The 14,648-nt window shown below is 45.6% G+C and overlaps 1 protein-coding gene and 1 pseudogene across 7 annotated transcripts in view; both read left to right on the top strand.

The window, feature by feature from the left end:
- KCNC2 (potassium voltage-gated channel subfamily C member 2) overlaps nt 1-14,648 on the top strand; it is a 99,115-nt gene that overhangs the window by 1,953 nt on the left and 82,514 nt on the right. For all 7 annotated transcript variants that reach the window (XM_028746970.2, XM_028746965.2, XM_077934729.1 and 4 more), the window contains exon 2: nt 330-1,068. In XM_028746970.2, the coding sequence (XP_028602803.2) occupies nt 349-1,068 (720 nt within the window). In that variant the 5' untranslated portion in view covers nt 330-348. The remainder of the gene's footprint in view (nt 1-329; nt 1,069-14,648) is intronic.
- LOC114605488 (nucleotide sugar transporter SLC35D2 pseudogene) lies at nt 11,026-11,984 on the top strand (annotated as a pseudogene).

The following is a 14,648-nucleotide window of genomic DNA, read 5'->3' as shown; positions in this document are numbered from 1 at the left end:
CAAGACCAGCAGGGGGCTGTAGGCTCAGGGCGGGTACGCGACGCCTGGTTGTACGTCCCTTCTCGAAGGGCTTCGCCCCTTCCCCTGAAGATGCAACTAGCTACCCTTCCCTTCCATGCAAGGTGCAACCTCTAGGAAGCTGCTCCCCCCTCCCTGCTACCTCCCATTCAAATTTGGGGGCAATTATCACGTGGTGGTGGCCGTGGCCCCTCCCCCACTCTCCCATGGCAATCGACGTCTTCCTTTCCCCAGGCGGCCTAAAAATAGCCACCCGGCTCTGTTGCCTCTGGGCGCCTCTCTCCTCCTTCTTCTCCTTTTCTCTCCCGCAGTCATGTCTGAGCCACAGAGATGGGGAAGCTCGAGGACCACGAGAGGGTGATCCTCAACGTCGGGGGCACGAGGCACGAGACCTACCGGAGCACCCTCAAGACGCTGCCGGGCACCCGCCTGGCTCTGCTGGCCTGCGAGTCCCCCGGCGGCGGGGAAGAGCACCAAGCGCCGCCCCTGCCGGCTCCCCCGCCGCCCCTGCCCGCACCCAACCCGGGACCCAACCCGGGCGGAGGCGGCGGCGGCGGCGGCGCGGGCGGCCCCCTGGACGGCGCGGGCGGCAGTGCCTGGAGCCCGCGCAGCAATGGCGCCACGTGCTGCGAGTTCTTCTTCGACCGGCACCCGGGCGTCTTCGCCTACGTGCTCAACTACTACCGCACGGGCAAGCTGCACTGCCCCGCCGACGTGTGCGGGCCGCTCTTCGAGGAGGAGCTGGCCTTCTGGGGCATCGACGAGACCGACGTGGAGCCCTGCTGCTGGATGACGTACCGGCAGCACCGCGACGCCGAGGAGGCGCTCGACATCTTCGAGGCTCCCGACCTCATCACCGGAGAGCCGCCCGCCGAGCCCGACGACGACGAGCTGGCGGCCAAGCGACTGGGCATCGACGACGTGGGCGCCGCCGCCGCCGCTGCCGCCGCCCTCGGAGCCCCGCTCGACGGCAAGGGCGGCCGCTGGAAGAGGCTCCAGCCGCGCATGTGGGCGCTCTTCGAGGACCCCTACTCTTCCCGCGCCGCCAGGGTAAGGAGAGCGAGGCAGGGGTGAGGTGGGGGGAGGAGAGGAGAGGGGAGGGAACGGTCCAACCTCTCTGCCCCCGTGTGCCCCACCTTAAAAACTCACCCACCAACCCTTCGAAGGAGGCTGCTGTGAGAGGAAGGGGGTGACAGAAACCAAGGCAGTCCCAACTTGCAACCAGTGACCTGGGAACAGGATTGCCAACTTGAATAAAATATTGGGGGGGGGTAAGTCCCGCCCCGCATAATCACGTGATGGGGTGCAATCGCACCATTTTAATGGCAATGTCCATCAACTTTGGGGTGCCCCATCCACTCATATATTTTAATGGGGACCTTGGCCCCTAGAAGTTGGCTCCTCTTCCTAGCAGTAACCCGGCGAGAGCTTCCTTCAGGGTAAACATGCATAGGATTGAATACTTGTTGTTGCGACTCCTATTCTTGTAACTTCTTCATTATTATTTTTTAAAGAGCAGTTATGTGTAGGTGGGTCCCATTGGGTTCTCACACATTCCCAGGTGTGTGTGAGACTGCCACCTTTCTTAGTGCTCTTAACCATGTGAGATGCCTTATTGTTCCCATTTCACACAGTGGCATTAAGGGGGCTGAAATGAGGCGGGTCACAGGCCACAGGTAAGGGGTCTTCTCAAGCATGTGTTTTAGGTGAACTCCTTCATATGGGGGGGGGGGGGAAGAATTGGTCCGTGGAGAGCAATAATTGACATGAATAGATGTACTTGCCATGGGCAGCGGCATATTAGTATGGAGTGTTAGCATGCTAGTGGTGAATGGCATCAGTTGCCCTGTTAACACTATATGGAAAGGGCTGGTGCATGAATGCTTTATTTATAGAGTGTGTCACATCTTCCCCCATTCCTTTACTTATTGAAGGCCCTGGGGTTCTGTCAGTACCATGAGATGTGAACCCAAGTCTTCCACATGGAAGGCCTGCTCACGGTTCACCAGCTGAATGGGCTTGATGGTGATCTTGGATGGAAGAATGTCTTGTAGTAACTGACAAGGCAGGAAGGGAGCCTAGAAGACAGGTCTTCCACGCAAACTGAGAGCATGCAGCCGCTACTGTCTCCAATACTAGCAGGCCTTAGCAGCCTCAAAGGGAGAGGCATGAAAACAAGGGTCAGTTCTCCCCAGTTTTCTGTTCGTATCTGTAGATTTGTCCTCTATAAGATGGTTTCCTGAATGGCTCTGATACACCTGTGAGAGAAGTTTAATCAGAATAGAGTTTCTATCCAACTTTCTCATAAAAACTAACCTCGGTTGAATATAATTGCCAGCTTAATGCTAAATCTGCCTCCCCCCTATTGTGTGATTCTTTCTATTATGCATGAGCACTTGAAATGCCCATCTTAAAGATCGTACACCATTTAAGAGCAGCTGTATGGAAGCAACAGGATGCTATGTGCATGTCTGAAGTTGCCTTATGTTTCTGTGATCCAATAAGCCATATCAATGAAGCAGGACACTTTAGCTTATAGGGTTTGCTTGGGGAAAGTCTCCTGAAAAAGCAGATACCAACTCCTGATTTTGGTACAGAGAGTCAGGGTTGCCTACAACCAGAGAGCCAGTGTGGTGTAGTGGTTAAGAGCGGTAGTCACGTAATCTGGGGAACCGGGTTCGCGTCTCCGCTCCTCCACATGCAGCTGCTGGGTGACTTTGGGCCAGTCACACTTCTTTGAAGTCTCTCAGCTCCACTCACCTCACAGAGTGTTTGTTGTGGGGGAGGAAGGGAAAGGAGAATGTTAGCCGCTTTGAGACTCCTTAAAGGGAGTGAAAGGCAGGATATCAAATCCAAACTCTTCTTCTTCTACATTGGTCTTGGCTTGGTCATTGTCTGCTGTTTGGATCAGTTGAGCTCAAGGCAGAATGAAGTACACCAAACCACTGAACAGCAAGGACCAGAAATACTGAAACAGTGCTCTCAGTTCCCAAAACTAAGGCTGTCAGGGTGTGCCTTGGAGACAAAGCATATATATATATATACCTGTCGCATCTTTGGGGTCCATCTAAAAAATCTGTTTTGGATCTGGCCTTAATTGAATGAATGTAGAATAAATGTCTGAGGTTACATTTGCATAGCTTCTCTGCAATACGAGTAGGCTTTCATTAGTTTTATTCAATGCTTGTGTCATTTTTTTACTACATTTTAAACTGCCAAGTTATTTTACAGCTACTGTGTCTTAATTTGTCTGTTTTGTAGATAAGAAACTGAGGCTGATAGGTAATGAAAAACAGTGGTACCTGCACAGAGCTGGAATTTTGACAGCAGGATACATGCTCCTCTGCTTAATGGCCTGGTTCATCTGACACAGTCAAGCAAAGTATGGCTTATTGGGACCATGGGGGCTCCTGAAGATGAGCTTGCAGCTGCTTTCCTCCTCCCTGGTCCTGTTTACTGTTGCATCACAGTGAGTTAACCCAAGGTTGGTCTTAGCGTGTCATCTGAACTAGGAGGACTTGTGGTTAATTTCTCCTCAATAGCCATGCACTGTAACCAAGAAGCAGAAAGGACCAGGAGGGAGTCAGGCAGCTACAAGCTACTCTCCAGCAGCCAGCACCTTTATGCGTTCCCAGTAAACCATAGCATGGCTTACCGTGCTTTGTGAATGAGGCCATTGTGCATAACTTCCCTTGTCTGTATAAGGGTCAAAGTACATTTCCCAATTTTCAAAAACACATTTGTTAAACCAAAAGCAGCCCATTTTAGTGGGCAAACAGCAGGGGATGGAAGAAGAGCTGCTTAACCCTTTCTCTTCAGGCTGTTTTCCCACTCAAAAATTTCACTCAAAATCTACGCAAAATGGATGTTTCCCCATCTATGCTGCTCTTCCTTCTGTGGAGGAAAATGATATTTTATATATCCTTGTCCACATGTACAAGGAGGATATAGTGGGTGGTATTCAGTGAAGTTTTACTCAAGAGTTGATCTACAGAAATTAATGGACCTAACCTAGTCATGTTTTTTTTTAATTAAACTTAGTTGAATACCACCCAGTATAATCACACAGTATAGTGTATATATAGAGTATAACAAACATATTTCTGTTAAAGAATAGATGCTTGGACATCTTTGTCTAGTGGGGAATACATATGTTGTTATTTGATGATGTGAGCAGTGATCATGGCCAAAGAAGAAAAGGAGTGCATGCAGCCCTTGAGACCGAGACTATATATATTGACTTGTTCTTCACTTGATCAGCATGTATCTTTGAAATCATGCTCTTCATCCTGCTGTACGGTTGTTTGCTTGAATGTTAACTCAGGTTATAGTACTTCATTGAAATGCAGGGTTTATCCATTTATACTGCATTGAACTGTGTATCAAAAAGCTTATTTTCCATCTTTAAAATGATGTGGTGGCATAAAGGAATGGGTAGCATTGGATTTGGGCTGCTGAGATGAAGGCTGTAATATCTCCGCAGACACAAAGTTCTGTGGGTGACCTTGCTGCAGTCTCTTTGCCTGACCTTTCTCAGAGAGTTGTTGCAATCGTAGAAAGTGTATCTGAGGCCCTTGGAGGAGAGACAGGATACACTTATCTGATATTTATCACATTTCTTTTTGTATTGCATTACTATTTTATTGATAGTTACCTGGAAAAAGCAGAGTATTAAAAATATTCAGAGAACTGTTAGAAATAAGAATTGTGAAGGACTTTTCACGTTAAGGTCCCATTCCATAAACCAGATTTAGGTTAAAAGTCTTGTACCTCTTACCTGAAAGGAAACCATGTTGAACACAGTGTGACTTATTTCTGAGTAAACATGTATAGTAACACTGCTTTTCTTATGGTGCTTTCCAGATGTTGGAATACAACTCCCATAATCTGTGACCATTGGCCATGCTGGCTGAGCCTGGTCAGAACTGGAATCCAACAACATTTGGAGAGTATTGCTTTTGTACTGGGTATTGCCCGCATTGTAAGCTGTGAAATGCATCAATAGTGGGATTTTCAGGAGAAAAGCTCAAGTACTTTAGGAGGAGGTTCTTATCCTGAGATGGTTGTCCTAAAGAGCTGTCAGTATGGTGCTTGGCAGTATGAGAAGTCTAGAAGTATGAGAAAGTAGGTTAGTAGAGTAAACTCAGAACTGCATACTGCGTTACACAATCTGTGTTGTTTTAGTCCATGGATAACCTGATAGAATTATCTAGGTCTAAAGTCTTTTAGCGCTTCATCATTGGTGGTTTTTCACATGGCTTCAGTTACTGCCTCCTCACCTGTAGGTTTACTGGGCAGGAAGCATAACAACAACAACAACAAAAATAGTCCTTTTGTTATAATACTTAAGGTTTCCAAAGAGCAATATATGCAGGCAGCTGGACTTCAAATGGATCAGCTGTTTGAATGGATGTTGGTCATTTGTGGGTGGTTGCTACAGGAAGATAAAAGTAGCAGCAAAATGACAGCACAAAGTCCCAGTGCTGTGTTTAGCTTACAGTAGCCTTTTAGGGGCATCCTATAAAGATGGTTATGGGCCTACAATGACGTAACATTGTGTGTGTGGGGGGTGCATGGGGTGGTTGTCCCAGGCAAAAAATTGTTAGGGACACAAAATTTCCACACCTAGTGGTGTCTCAATACAGCTGCACGCTTCCGTTGCTAGGCTTGGTTGAAAATGGTTTCTCCATGTGAACCAGGAAGTGATCTCTCCAGACAACGGAACAACTCTTCTTTGCCTATCACTGTGGTTGTGATTTCCTGGGTGACACTGACGCCATTAGGCAGTTGAATGCACATATGTACTCTGTTTCCCTCCCACTCCTCCCTCCATGCGGTCCCGGGCTCTGGCAACCCATACTATGTGACTGTGTGCCTTTTATAGATGGAAATAAGTAAAAGAGAACCGCTGTTGAAAGCAGGACTTTCAGAATCACTTCCTCCTATGGCAGCAAGCACAATACTACTGGTTTCATTTGGCCAGGACATAGTTGGTTGCATTGGTAACACCCACCCACCTCTTAAGTTTTTTTTTAAAGCAGACCCCTCAGCATATTACTATTTAGTTACTATATTTCACCTGTACAAGAAGCACGATCCACTTTCTTGCACCATGAGTACAGCGCCCATGCTCAGAGTACTTGATAGGACTCAATAGGACCCAGTTCCCCTCCCACCACTACTTATGCTCACAAGTGCAACAGGATGTTAGGCTGAGTAGGAGATACATATGTGTCTCTTGCATTCCCATCTGGCCATCTCTCTCTGTGCCTTGTAAATGCTCCAACTGCATGAGGCTACGGACAGCACACACAGACCTCCCTTTCCCTCTAACATCCTGTTGTGTGACCTCTAAGTTTGCCTGTCTGCACACATGGATGAATGGATGGAAATAAATCAGGCTATGTTTGCTACTGGGATGCAGAGCCCTCTGTGTGAGTGCATTGTGCTCAGTGTGTCCTCAGCTATTGATGATACAGATGTCTTCTATCAGGAACTTATTACTAAACTGCCTCTAGTAAATAAATATGGAGAACTACTTTGTCACTATGGTAAGAGAAGCTCGCTCTACTTATTTAGAAAACAATATATTAGCATAAGCTATCAAGTTCCAGCCACGCTATTTGAAAATAATGGCTCTTTAGGGACAGTTTGCTACATGAAAGAGAAATGAAAAGGTTTTTGATTAAACATCAAGCATGGCAATAAAGCTCTTTTGCTGACATTTCTATTCTGTTTTATCCATTTTCCAAAGGTGGTATGAATCATTGTGAGAGGACTGTAATAGTTGCCTTTTGGAACAATCCTGCAGTAGTGTGAGAGGATGGCAGCTGGAGGACTGGCTGACACCTGTTGCTTAATAAGTTTAGAAATGCAAGAAAAATGGAGTCAGTCAGCCTAATATTTTGATGGTAGCTGTGTGAAAAAGATATGTGAAAAAGGTAACATGAGAGATATTTCAGTCCCCGCCCCCTGCCCAGCATCTGCAATTCTCCCTTCTAGAGCAGCACTGTCTAGTCCTCCTCTTGTTTCCATGGAAACAGGTCAGCTTCTGGCTTCTTCTTTTTAATTGAAAACAGCATCCCTCTGCCATTTATTTAAACATTTCCGCATTGTTCTGACATAAACATCACATAGATGATGTGTGCTGCCATTTCAGATGATGGTTGCGTGTGAATGCATGTACATATGTGCACATTCCGCTGTGGTGGAATAACACAGAGAACACCTTCAAAGTCACTATTCAGTCATAATCTGCATTAGTGTAGCTGCGAGCAGAAGTTGGCTCCAAATTGTAATGCTCACATATGCAGCAACTGATAAATAAAGTGTGGGCTTCCTTTTCATTTGGAAAGCTTCACCGACAACATTACGTTCTTTTTTTTTAATGTTTCAACACTGTTTATACTTTCACTGTTCATGTTTCAACACTTGTTTATACTTAAATATTTTTAAATTAAAAAAATAAATAAGAAAGCATATCTGGGAATGGGGTCTCTGAAATGGATGGCTACAAAGATTGCTTGGAGAAATTACAGTCTGTTGCAAAACATCTTGATATTGCACTGACTTGGAATATTGGGATACATACAGCAAAGAGGAGATGATGGGTGGGGGCTGGGAAAATTCTACCTGCTTCATTGCTCAGGTGTGTAGAAGGGTAATTCTGGGACCTAGAATTCTAAATATTTTTCCAGCTTTTATAACCAGCATATTGAAAGCTATGTTTAGATGGTAAGCTACCATCCTCAGGTTTCTCAACAATCCAGAATAGAATACTTCTATGGTGAAGGAAATCAGCCCTGAGTGTTCACTGGAAGGACAGATCCTGAAGCTGAGGCTCCAATACGTTGGCCACCTCATGAGAAGAGAAGACTCCCCGGAAAAGACCCTGATGTTGGGAAAGATGGAGGGCACAAGAGGAAGGAGACGACAGAGGACGAGGTGGTTGGACAGTGTTCTCGAAGCTACCAGCCATGAGTTTGACCAAACTGTGGGAGGCAGTGGAAGACAGGAGTGCCTGGCATGCTCTGGTCCATGGGGTCACAAAGAGTTGGACACGACTAAACAACAACAACAACAATAATGGTGAAGCTATTTACTTCTTGTTTTGGTGAGCTACTTTTGACAAAAGCTATAGTCATGTAAAATAAAAACATGATTGTACATTCTGTGTGGTAACCAGATTCTCAACCTAGACACTATTACTGCATGCTTCCCCCTTTTCTGTCTGAAGTACTCCACAGTATCTCTCTGCATTTAGTTTTCAGATTGACAGGTTAATTCACTGCCTTGTCTTTTCACTGACAGAAACTTCTGCATGCTCTCAACAGGGATTCCTCTCCAATCATATAAGTCTACTGTTTAGTTTTTGGGGAATGATTCTGGAAACTATAGGGCATGTTATAATTACTGCCTTACCTACAATCTGTTCCCAGGGCTAGCCAGGAGTGGGAACTGCTGTTTAAACCAGTGCTGCTAATGGCTATGTCTAGAGTGGAGTCACCTCAACTTCTTTATAAGATAGATTTGCCCACCAAGAGATACCTAGGATGTTCTCTGAGGAAAGCTGCCCTGAGAGAACCATTTTCCAGTTGGAAGGTGGACATACCAGATGAGGTGAATGGCCAAATTCACAATTTTATGACTGGAGGACATGCAAGTGACTTTGGCTGAAGGGGGTGGCTTTAGCCAGCAATTCTGTTTAAAAAGATACTACTTTTTATAGGCTTGGGCACATGTGCATGGTTAGGATTCCTTTCACTCCCATGTCTTGTTGAGATCGGGCAATGTAGGGTTTCTGCCGACTACACATATGCATTGAGGAGAGCATAAAGCTACAGAATTTTCAACATGGTGTACCCAACACTTGAATCTCAACATTTTTTTTAAAAAAACTAAGCAGCTGGGAGTCAGGGGTGGAAGGGAAGGAAGAATATTGGATTAAGGTAAGTAGCCTTGGGGGAGAAGGTGTGTCATTTTCACCTCTTTGCTCTTTCCCCAGATGACATTCCCCTACCTCAAGTTTCTATTAGGTGCAGGGGGGAGAGATGAGGACAGTATTGGTACCTATCTGTTTTCTCCAGTGGGACAAATAGCAGCTTCATGGGAAACTGCCTTTTACTAGATCAGACTATTTATCCATCTAGCCAAGTATTGCCTGCTTTGAGTGGCAGTGAATGTGTAGCCTTATTGGAGTTCACCGATTGGGTCTGCGTTGCTCCGGGACAGGAGGAAGGAAGTCAAAATGACACCAAGGTTGGTTCAAAGAAAGAGTTTATTCTGCTCTCCGGATAGCAGAAGGCACTTGCGTGATTAGTCCCCAGCAAGTCCAAAGAAATGGCAAGTTTCATGCAGTATATATATCCTCCAGACACCCTCTCCCCCTTCCCCAGCCACGTCAGCTTGTATACGCAGGTTGACATCACAGATGTTCCTGCTCCGGCACTCTTAACCATAAAAGGGATTTCCTTCCTGCACTCCTGACCATAAAAGGATATTCCTGTTCCTACTCCTATCTGGGAGCCAGAGGTCATCATCTCCGGGAACACGCTTCTGGCGTTGCTCCCGGACTCTGGTCTGCACGTCTTTTGTGGTCAGCACATAAGATAAGGTGCTGTGTGTCTTCTCTGTTCTACTGGTGCAGTCAGGGTCATCCCTGCGTCACAAACTGTTAAAGGAGAGGGCTCTGAGCACGGCTGGGTTTTTGTTTATACATTGACTCATAGCTCAAGTTAATGGATTTTAGCTAAGGAAAAATAGGGATTTTGGTGCAGTTTTGAAACTGCCTGCACAGTCAGTTTTGGGTTTGGGAAACCCATTCCTTCAAATGGAATCTGGGACCTCCTGTGTGCTCAGCCAATGTGCTCTGCTATTGTTCCCCCACTGCGATCCCCCAAAATCCATGCTGCGTTTCCTTCCAACCCTCTGGAGCAATTTTGGGCACTGTGGGATGTGTGTACAAGGAAAGGAGAAGGTGAAAAAGTATGTTGTGCAAGTGGAAGTCGTACTGCTTGTGCATTGATTCAGTTAAATTCTGCTGAACATTTCCAAATGCTACATGCCTTTTTGCTCAAATACAAATACAGCAGAGGACAGGATCTGACTATTAACCTCATTTTGTTCCTTAATGAACACTAATTGCAAGATGAGCCAATTTGTAAGCCATTTAAGCAACAAATATCAAAGGATGCATAACATGATGACCACACACTCAACTATTTAGTCTGGTCCAGCTGTCACAACAAACCGAGGATGTGCTGCATCAAACCTTGAGCTCTCCCCTTTTCTCCTTATTTCTGCATGAGGCGATAAAGTTTAGAAGACCTGACCAGGCAGTCAGGATGTTGTGGGAGAAGATGGTCCTTTAAATATCATGTTCCCCTTTGACCATTTGAACTGGATTTGGAAACAGGCAGGGCATCAGTGAAGATGCTGTAATATTGGAGTCGCATATGCATGCACCAGTCAAAACTCTTGCTGATGCACTGTGTAGCAGCTTGTGGTAGCTCAATGTAGAGCATACTGTAGTATTCCAACCAGGATGCTAATCAGGCGTGTGCAGTGTCCTTTACCGGGAAAAGGTGCATGCAAAAGTGTCCCTAGTGACAACCACCATTGGAAGATCCAGGAACAGTAGACGCAGGATGCAACCCTGCCTGGTTCTTCAAGGGGGACTACACATCTGCTGGAAACAGGTTGTATGATGAGTCCAGCCCATTCAAGGATCTGAAGCATTTTGTTGGTTCCATAGTAAATGCAATTCCATGGAAGTCATGCTCCCTTGATTTCATGTTGTTTTTGATTCTTAGTCTTGGTTTTTCTTCTCTTACAACCCCTCTTGTAGATCTTCAGGTGACATGCCTCAGGTTTTGAGAACTTTCTCTGTTAAGCAGAAATGTTAATCAGCCCCTTCGGTGAGGAGGGGCTGTGGTGGCTTGCCAGGGCGGCGGGGATGCCATCTGGTATGGCCAACAGATTGGGGCATGTTGCCACTCATGCCAAGAAATGAAATGCAGACAAGAGGAAGAGGAGTCACTCACTTCTGCTGCCGCTGCCCCCCCTTCCTCTCTGTTCAAGCTACTTTCTGCCCTCTTCTTTGGAATCTGCCCTTTCTTCATCCTTCTGGTAAACAAGGTGGGGCTGATTGATTGCAGATTCCCATCTCCAGTGCGACTTGGAGCAGGACAGCACTATTCTAATGTAAAAAATAAAACCATTCACTTCCCTGATTTTGGTAAGGTTACCCCCATGAAGCTGTTTCTACTTCCTCTGATTTAGGTTGGAAATCATTTAAGTGGATTATCAAGCACAAGCAAGGATAAGTTTGCCAATGTTTACAGTCCTTAGGAAGTTTATCATTCCTTTTACATTACTGCTGGAAGTCATTATTCTTGGGAAGCGCTACCCTTTGAGCATTCTAATTAGCCTGTTTGCAATCATCCTTGGGGCTTTCAAAGCAGCGGGATCATATCTAGCTTTCAGCATGGAAGGCTATGTGTCTGTGTTGCTGAACACAGTAAACGGTGTTTACACAAAACCAAAAAATTGACCCAAAGGAGCTGGGAAAATATGGAGTCATTTTTTTTAATATCGCCTGCTTTACTGTAATTCCTACAGTTCTCATAAGCTTCATCATGGGAGACCATGAAGGCCACTGATTTCAAGCAATGGACAAATGTTTGATTTATCTTTCAATTTCTTCTTTCCTGCTTTCTGGGGTTTCGTCTGATGTATTCTACAGTCCTCTGCAGCCATTATAATTCTGCCCTCAAAACCATGGTGGTCGGTGCTATAAAAAACGTGTCCACCATGTTGCAATGATAATTGGCGAAGGGTATCTCTTTTCCATGCTGAAATTCATATGGCCCCATATCTGCATGGCAGAAAGGCTAAGATACTCATTTCTAACAAATGGCTGTCCTAAGAGCTCCACAGATGAAGAAAAAGCAGATGCCAAGAGCTAGCAGAAGCAAAAGGCAAGGGAAGCTGTAAGGATGTGGGAGCCTGTAGAAGTTCAACACACACATGCAGAATTGGCTGTGGAGTGGAAGTTCTTCCTCACCTCGCATTACAGTCCTTGTGAGCCAAGTCATGATCTTAGACAGCTGGGAACAGTTGTCTTCAGGCATGTTTGATTATTTATGTAGCCAGACTAATCACAGTAGATGGATGGATGGCAGGGCTTGGGTTTTTCTTTGTTCCTTCCACTGAAAACCTTTGCATTTGGTCAAATCCAGGGGTCCTTGCTCAATGTTTTTGCTATCAAGGGCGTTGATTCGCCATCTCCCTCAGAATGCCTATGGTTGTGGGCTCCTGGGTAGATTCAGATGAACAGTTTAAAACTCCTTGGCAGTGACTACTACAGTGAATCAGTGTCTCCAGACTTGTCTAAGGACGGTTGGGGTTGGGAAGAAGCTGGCAGTGTCACCATTTTACTGTGCAGACTTTGTACATATTACTTTCATGTTTGTACAATATGTTGCACAGCTATCTGCCCAATATTTCTTTTTCCTGAGCAGCATGGAAAGGAGCTGGCACATCTAGCTGCCAATATATATATCTATATTCTCCTTAAATTGGGCAGAAGCAGGTAGTCTGAAATAGTTGCCTGAACCAGCACAATAATATCTGTGTCTGAGATCAAACTTGGTGATTGCCACAGAAACCCTCACTTTTGTCGCTTGGTTTGCTTTGGTTTTCATTAAGTATTTTAAGGATAGAATTCATATGAAATGATGTGCTGAGTAAAAATATAATTGAAAGAGTCAGTTACTTCTAGAATTCTAATAATAAATAATAGCACTCTGACTTGTTTTTGTGTATAAGGCAGATATTACATGCATTAAACTGCTGTCATTTGAATTGGGGGGAAAGAAACAGCTCTTCATTATGATTCATTGCTTTTTCTACCACTTCTGCAAAACCTAGTATACCAGAAGTGAAAATGTGTTTTTTAAATTTATCATACCTTCCTGCCTTTCCTCCAAGTAGTTGAAATGAAGCATACATGGTTCTACAAAAACAGTATGTATGTCATTCACATCTTTCCTTTTGAATAATCAAGTTGACTGTAATTATAAAAATGGTGGGGGTGGGGGTGGATACAGCTCTCTAGAAATTATCCTTATTCTTCTGCTGTTGCAAATACTTCCAGTCTGTGTGTACAGTGGGTCCCCAACCTACGTGAAAGTTCAGTTCTGGGGGTTCATGCACAAAGCAAAATCAAGTAAAGCCAGAAAACCTTTGAAGCTGCCCCTCCATGCAACTCCTGTCTGGAGTGGGCCTTGGCCTCTGCTTTGCTTAATGGGCTCTGGAAATGTTGTGCGAAGGTCCTGAGATGCTCCCAGGGCTCCTTGCATGGCTTTCCCAGAGCCTAGTAAGCAAGGCGGGGGCCTCAGAAAGCACAAAATGCCACAGAAAGAGATTTTAAGCCCTCTACCTTGCTTAGTGGGCTCTGGGAAGGTCGCAAGAGATCTCAGACAGCCCCTTCTGGCTCCCCTCCCATTCTCCATTTCCCCACCATCCACCTAAAGCTGTAGTCGCCTAAGTAAATTACACATAAGTTGCAGGACCACTGTATTTTTAAAGCTGCTGACCGGGGTATTGTCTTCAAAGTGCCATATATTGTTGATGCTACAATTGGTTCTGGTCCATTGGAGGCTCCTTGAACACCATTGAATTACACCTTGTAAGATCACTTTTGGTTGTTGCAGCCTGCGAATGTAGACAGGAAGCTTGTGGCAGTGAGTTTAACAGTGTGCCCTCTTGATCCCTGCTCACCACAGTTGGAGCAGGCTCATAGCTTTCAGGTACTCCGGGGTCCAACACTGTCACTTGAAGCCCAGGTTGCCTTGCTGGCTTGGTGTGCCTGTTTCTAGCTATGGCTTATTTACCAGCTCGTATGGCCCTTTTTGGACAGAGATGACTTGGCATGGTACTCCATGCTCTGGTGACTTCCAGATTGGATTACTGCAATGTAAACTGCATGAGGCTGGCCTTGAAGCCAACTTGGGAACTTCAACTGGTCTCTATTATTGTCATGGGTTGATTTAGAACTTGTATAACCTACTTTAAACCCAACTGTGTTGGCTTCCAGTTCATTTCTGGGCCCAAGTCAAGGCGCTCATGGTAATGTTTGAAGCCCCAAATGACTTAGGCCCCAAATATCTGAAAGACTGCTTCCTTCCCTACCAACCCTCCTAGGTGTCAAGATCAGCAAAGGGGGTTCTCTTGATAGTTCCATATCAGAAGTTTGGGTGGCGGTTGCCTTCTCAGGGCATTCTCTGTGGAAGCCCCTAAGTTGTGGAATTCCCTCCCCACAGAGGTACACGCCTGGCTTCTTCACTATACAGCTTTTGACTGACGATACACCTCTTGATGCTGTCCTTTGGCACCAACAGCGGAATGCAGTGCTAAATGACTAATTGGAGCAGATGGCCAATGCAACACATCGGCTAAAACATTGGGTGCCCATATGCTACTTATCTAGGCTCAAGCCTGATATACAAAGTCCTGAACAACATGGGGTCAGGATGCCTTAAAGCCCACAGAAGCCTTTATATCCCAGCTTGTTCACTGAGACCAACCAAAGGAACAGTGTTCGTTGTCTCCCAGCTAGTGTTACAGAA

Source organism: Podarcis muralis, chromosome 10 (assembly GCF_964188315.1).
Source record: "Podarcis muralis chromosome 10, rPodMur119.hap1.1, whole genome shotgun sequence".
In the NCBI taxonomy this organism is placed as follows: domain Eukaryota; kingdom Metazoa; phylum Chordata; class Lepidosauria; order Squamata; family Lacertidae; genus Podarcis; species Podarcis muralis.
The sequence above is the reverse complement of the archived record's forward strand: the minus strand, read 5'-3'. Positions and strand labels throughout refer to the sequence as shown.